General features: G+C 61.2%; 1 protein-coding gene across 1 annotated transcript; it reads right to left on the bottom strand.

Annotated features, from left to right (window-relative positions):
• Nucleotides 1-2,154: 2,154 nt before the first annotated feature.
• NFKBID (NFKB inhibitor delta) lies at nucleotides 2,155-6,213 on the bottom strand. Its single transcript, XM_030543462.1, is given in 12 exon segments — nucleotides 2,155-2,223; nucleotides 2,478-2,642; nucleotides 2,876-2,986; nucleotides 3,333-3,478; nucleotides 3,603-3,654; nucleotides 3,877-4,023; nucleotides 4,288-4,393; nucleotides 4,816-5,039; nucleotides 5,325-5,530; nucleotides 5,533-5,596; nucleotides 5,883-5,916; nucleotides 6,197-6,213. Coding segments are annotated over 12 exon segments (1,341 nt in total).
• Nucleotides 6,214-6,597: the final 384 nt, after the last annotated feature.

Raw genomic sequence — 6,597 nt, 5'->3', positions numbered from 1 at the left:
GCTCAGCGAGGGGAATTATCCATCTGTCCTCTCAGCCCGACTCAGCGACTACCCTTCTCAGTGACTGCAAGCCAGGTAGCAGGATGTCAATAGCCATTTATTATTTGGGGGTGTCTGGGAGTCCTCTTTGGGGGCCAGGAAGCCCTGGTGCCAACACCCCACTCTGCCACCCCTCCCCCCCAAACACCTACTACAAAGCAACAGGCATCTGCCCAGGTGCACCCTCAGGCTGGTTTGTGGGAGATGTAACCCCCCTAGACCGGTTTGCTCCCTACCCCCAGGAGTGGGGCCAGAACCTCTGCCGCCGTGCAGTTGTTGCTGGGGGCTGCTAGGGGCACTGGGAACAGGAGTTACCATGGGGAGGGACACTGCTGGGTTAAGAGGAGCAGCTCTACTGTTTATCCCCAGACAGGTGAAAAGGGGTCTTGGATAGGGGGCACCCTCCCCCAACAGGCAGGGCTGGCCTCTATGCCCCAGCCTGGCTGCAGGGGGCAGTGTAGGGGGCACCCTCCCCCAGCAGGCAGGGCTGGCCTCTATGCCCCAGCATTATGCTGGCCTGAGCCAGAACAGCCCTGGCTGTCACTGGGGAGGGGGGGGGGTGCGGCCTTGATTCCTCCCAGGTCTGGACTAGCAGTTGTCTTAGTTCCATCATGGCAGCTGGCAGGAGCTCTAGCCATAGGCCCGGCCCACACAGTGCCAAGGGCTGTTTAAACACAGAACAAAAAATACAGTCCTGCCCCCGAAGGAGCTTACAGTCTGCCCCTCCCCACTTGTATAGTCAGAGCTCAGGGGACAGGCACTGAGATGCAGCCACCTCTGGGGTAGGGCAGCTAGGGAACAGCTGCATATAACAGTTTCCCCAGTGCTGAGATGCAGCCACCACTGGGGCAGGGCTACTAGGCCCAGCTATAAGTTGAACCAGGGTATCTGGCCTACAGGTCTCCAGTAACACAGATGCTGTGCGGGAAGTTTGAAAAGGCAAGAAGCACTAAACCTTATTTCTGAATGAAATGTCTCATGTTCCAACAAGGGAACAAACTTGGGACCCCCTGTATGTGTGCATGCACGGGGGGTAATAATAGCAACGCTGGACCCCGGCCTACTGCCTCCCAAGGACAACAGCCCTTGGTAGTACAGGGACTATGAAACAGGCAGCAGTTCTGCTTACTGCCTGAAGAGGGCACTGCTATGCCATTGCCCTTATCACAGTCAGTCACTCAAGGCTGTTTAGGGACACAGCGCCATGTAAATGTGGAGGGTGTAGGTCAAAGGGCAGTTGGACACATAGGTCTGCCCCACACTCTGCCTCACTCTTCCTCCCCTCTATGTGAACCACTGTGGTTGATAAAAGTTCATTTCACAGAAATGATAAGACTGAAGGGGGGGTAGCTCCTCCCCCCCTTGGTGGGGCCGGACACCTGGGTTCAATTCCCAACCAAGACATGATTTCATAGAAATTAACACAGGACCCTCTGTTGCCTCCGCCCCCATCCCAGCAATATGGGGCCAGGGGGGAGACAAGATGAGGTGTAGGGCTGCCCCCAGACAAGAGAGATTTGGGCTGAGTCAGTGCTCAGCAGAGGAAAGGTTAATGGGGCAAACCAACCTCCCTCCCCATGGGGGTAGGTGGGTGGGAAGGAGGCTGCTGCAAGCAGGATGTCTGGGTTCTGTCCCCAGTCTGGCTGGAGTTAGGTCTAGGGGGTTTAGAGATGGGGCTGCCCTTGGCCTGCCCCTCAGCTGCCACCCTCTGCATTGGCATGAGCGCATGTAGCCTCACCGGGGGAGGGGGTTTGGGCAGAGTCTCACCTGCTCTGTCCAATAGGGGGGCAGTCACAGACCCAGCCCCAAGAGAGGGAAGGCAAAGAGCTCAGCCCCCCAAGTGGTGCAGCCGCACATGGCAGGCAGCAGCAGACCCAGGCATCTGAGGGGCCATGGTACCTGTTACTGTGGGAGCCAGGGGGGTCCAAGCAACAAGGGAGCAGGGGACTTGGAAAACCCAGGTGTCCGGGCGGCCCCCATACAATAAGTTAGTTAAATACAGAAAATATTACAGACAACTTTCCCAAGAAATGCCAAATCCTCCCCCCCCCCGCCACTTCATTGAGCGGCACCAGATGAGTCCCCCACTGCCCCCTTCCTTTGGCAGCCATGGATCTAGGGGGGCTGGGTGGGACGGCGGGCAGTGCCAGGGAGCGGGCGCCGGCTCTTCAACAAGAGGCGCAGCTAGGGGGAAGAAGGGGAGAGGTTGAGTTAGGGGGATGCTGGAGAACCCCCAGCCACACACTGTGCCCCCCCCTGCAGGCTGGGGTGCACCTGCTTCTGTTGAGGCCAGGCCCCAGGGCTGTGGGGGAGAGTTTTGGGGTCCACCAGGGCTAGGGGGCCTCAGTGGGTCACAAAGGCTAGGGAGGCCTCACTCCAGGTCTCTGGGGGTGGGGTGGGGGTAATCAGAGGGATGGTGGAGCTCCTGGGGGTCTCACCTGGTCTCCCCCGGGCCCAGGGGGCAGCAGATGGGCCGGCTGCTCATTCTCCAGGTTGCGGGCACTGGGGTCAGCCCCCCGGCTCAGTAGCAGCCGCACAAGGCTCTCCTGGCAAGGGGGGCTCGGCAGGGCTGCAGCCATGTGCAGAGCTGTGTTCCCGTGGGCCTGGGGGGTGGAGGGAGGAGGGACAGAGGATCACACACAGCCCCTCCCCCCCCCCAATCAGGAAGGCTCCCCCTCCCCTGCAGGCCTGGCTGAGCCCACCCCACCTCCTGCAGCTCAGATTCCCCCACCCAAACAGCCCCCATCACATCCCACCCCATCCCCCTGCGGAACGGCTTCTCCCCCATCCAATCCCCTCCTCCCCCCCCACAAGCAGGGGGACACCACCTTCTCACCTTCATGTTGATGAATTGCCGGGGCCCGGGCAGCTGCAGGAAGAACTGAACCAGCGGCAGGTTCCCATCCTGCACAGCCAGGTGCAGAACTGTCTTGCTGCTCTTTATGTCCTAGGAGGGCAGGGATGAGAGAGTGGTGAGGACCAAATCCTGCCCCCTCAAATCCATGGGCAGCCTGTCCCTCCCACCCCCACACCCAAGAGGGAAGGCCAGGACAGCTGGGGCTATGCGGGGTGGGGGTGGTGGAGGAGGAATTCCCAGCACCGTCCCCATGATATCACCAAGGTCACCTGCAATGCAGTGGGGAGAAGAGGGGGCAAGAATGGAAGGGGCATGTTTCAGGTGCCTCTTAGCCAATTCCCCACCCATCCTCCCCCACCTACACCAAGCACAGTCAAGGCTGACAGACACTGGGGGGTGGGCACAGAACTCCCCCTCCCCCACTCTGGCCACCTACCTGGCTGGTGTAATCTGCCCCCATGTGCAGCAGGGTCTGAATGCAGGCCAGCATCTCCTGCAGCCGCTCTGGGGTCAGGGTCCCAACGCCCAGCGCCTGCAAGGCCTTGTTGTGGGAGATCACTGCACAGTGCAGAGGGGTCTGCCCTGGGGGTGACAAGAGAAGGGGTAAAAACAGCCCCTGCACAGCCAGCACTCCCTGCTGGGAGAGGCCAGGAGACCCCCCACCCCCAGCATGCTCCCTCATTCCCCACAGCTGGATGCATCCTACCTTCAAAGTTCCTGGCCTCCACATTGACAAGGACCCCAGATGCCACCACAGCCTGGGGGAGAGAAACCAGGTTAAATTAAATCGGGGGGGAGAGGGGAGTAAATCGACACTGGTTTCAGACATTGTATTTGGGTAGAAGGAGTGGGGTCTAGTGGTTAGAGGGGGGTGGGGGAAGGGACTGGGAGCCAGGACTTCTGGATCCCCAACTCTGGGAAGTGAGGGCTGGTTGCCTGTGATCCCAGACACCTGGGTTCCTTCTCAGCGACACACTCACCATGAGGACGTTGGGGAACCCGTAGGTGGCTGCCAGGTGCAGCAGAGTCTGGCCCTTGTGGTCAGCGGCATTGGCATCGGCTCCCAGCGCCAGCAGGTCCCGCACCAGCTCGGCCTGGTTGGCCGTGGCAGCCACCAGCAGCGGGGTCTGGGGAGGCCGGGAAACCCCAGCGTTAGAGAGCAGCAGAGGGGCCCAGGGCATGACCCTTAGCCCCCAGTAATGCCTTTATCCTGACCACCCAGTGACCCTTGGCTCCTATCAGTGCCCTCACTACCCAGTGACCCTTGGGCCCATCGGCACTGTTGGCCAACTCATCTGCGTGACCCTTACCATCCACCCACAGCACTGCGACCTTTGACCCACAGCAGCTCCATTCTCCTGCCCAGCCACCCCCAGAACTCCCCAGCTCACCTTGCCCTTGTGCTCCTTGATCTCCAGCCGCCCGCACTCCTTGAAGGCCTCAGCCACCGCCTGGGCAAAGTGACGTAGCCCCCGGGCAGCCAGCAGGTGTAGGATCCTGCCATGGGGGGGGCGGGGAGATGTCAGTGACCCCTTGCACTCCCAAAACCCCTACAGCTCTCCCCATCCAATGCCACCCACCCCTGCAGCTCCCCCAACCTGCCTCCTGCACCCCTAGTGCCACCTGCTCTCTGCCCCTCCCTAAAGCCTAGGAGATCCCCCATCCCCTCCGTGCCACCCTCCCCTCTGCTTGCACTGCCCATTCCCCCCACCCCAAGCTTCCACTAACATTACCACACATCCCCACACCTCCAGACAGACCGTCCCATCCCCTCACCACTATGTGCCCCCTGCCAGCTCTATCCATTACCCTCTCTGGGACACAGCAGCTCAGTCCCCCCAACCCAGATGGCCCCTTTCCTCCACTCCCAGGAGTGGGGGGGGCAGAGTGAGTTTTGGGATCTCCCCCCAGACACTCACGTGTCCCCATCTTCATCCTGATGCAGCAGCCGCGCTGGGTCCATGCTCTGGATCTCGGCTCGGGCCCTAGCCAGCTCCCCGGGATCCAGCACCCCAACTGGGTCCCCGAAGCTACCCAGCTCTAGGGGATCAGCATAGGGGGTGCTCCGGGCAGGCTGCATCCAGGGGGCAGCAGATGCCTGCGAAGTTGGGAACAGGCCCAGTGAGGGGGCTGACACAGGGACCTGATGAGGGGAGAGAGCAGGGGGGGTTATAGCCCTCACTTCCGACCCACTGCCCTCTGCTAACCCAGCCCCACAGCTCTGCCAGTGCCCTTCCCTCCCAAACTGCTGCTGCTAGCCCAGCCCCACAGCTCTGCCAGTGCCCCTCACTCCTGACCCACCACCATCTGCTAGCCCAGCCCCACAGCTCTGCCAGTGCCCTTCCCTCCCAACCCACTGCTGCTGCTAGCCCAGCCCCACAGCTCTGCCAGTGCCCCTCACTCCTGACCCACAGCCCCCTCATCTCACCTCCAAGTCCCCCGTGGCTGCCATCATGGTGCTGTAGGGATCCCCTGCTCCAAACGCCCCGGTTCCCACGGGGGCGTAGGAGTCTGTTGCATCGTACGTGGGTCCTGGGGGTTGGTAGCTGCTGGCCGTGGCCGAGCAGTGATAGTGGCAGTCAGGGAAGGCCGCATGGCATGAGGGATCGACCTGCCAGGGTGGGTAGGGAGCAATGGGGGGGCCAGAGGCAGATTCCTCCCCAGATCCCCTTCCCAGCCCCATGGGCTCCAGGCACTCATCTGGATGGGAGAGAGAGACATGGATGGTGGGTGCAAAGCAGGGGGGGGGGAAGGACTGAGCAGGGGGGTCCCAGAGCTGGGAGGGGATGTATACTGGGGGGGGGGGGGGGAAGACTGGGAGACTGCATGGGGATCTCAGAGGGAGGGGATGGCACTCCTGAGGGATCAGATGGTCTGGGTCACTCGGATTGTCATACCACAAGCAGGGAGTGGGGACCCAGGGGAAAAATCGAAGGGTATCTAGGGTTGGGGGAAAACTACAATGTGGGGTCCATGTTAGACTCACCTGTCTGGGAAGGGTCAATGGCATCTGTTGGGATCTAGAGAGAGAAAAAACAGAAATTGCTGAGTAGCCACAGGGCAGCTCACCTGGTGCTGAGATGCAGCCACCTCTGGGGTAGAGCAGCCAGGTAACCACTGCACATAACACTTGTGAGTGGCCAGGAAGGAAGGGAGCATGCGCCTTGGGAGGCGGAATGGCACTGACAGGAAGGGATTTGGCCCACACACCAGGAGTCACGCCTGAGGTCTGGGGCTAGAGAGGTCTCAGCTGTCATCACGACACCCAGGGAAATTGGGGGGCAGGGCAGAGGGGCTCACCTGAGAGCTGGTCACATAGCCCAGCGCCGTCTGCTGCCGTCTCTTCTGCTCCAGAAGCTTCTTCACTGTCTGGGGAGGGACCGTGCTTCTGTCTCCTCTACCGCCTGGTGAGGGGAAGGGAACCAAGCACTCAGCCCAGGACTCCTGGGTTCCATTCCCCAGCTGTGACAGGGGAGTGGGGTCTAGCGGTTAGAGTTGGGGTGGGAGCCGGGACTCCTGGGTTCTCTCTCTGGCTCTGGGAAGGGAGGGGGAGGCTAGTGGGTTAGAGGCAGGGAGCCAACACCTAGGGTGTCTCCCCAGCTTTGGGGTCTAGTGGTAGGTAGGACACTAATGGGATGTCTCGGCGCTCTCCGCCCGCCCCTCCCCACACCCATGGAGCAATCGTTTCCACCCAGGCCGGT

Source organism: Gopherus evgoodei, unplaced genomic scaffold (assembly GCF_007399415.2).
Source record: "Gopherus evgoodei ecotype Sinaloan lineage unplaced genomic scaffold, rGopEvg1_v1.p scaffold_31_arrow_ctg1, whole genome shotgun sequence".
Taxonomy (NCBI): Eukaryota; Metazoa; Chordata; order Testudines; family Testudinidae; genus Gopherus; species Gopherus evgoodei.
This window is presented reverse-complemented; position numbering and strand designations above follow the sequence as displayed.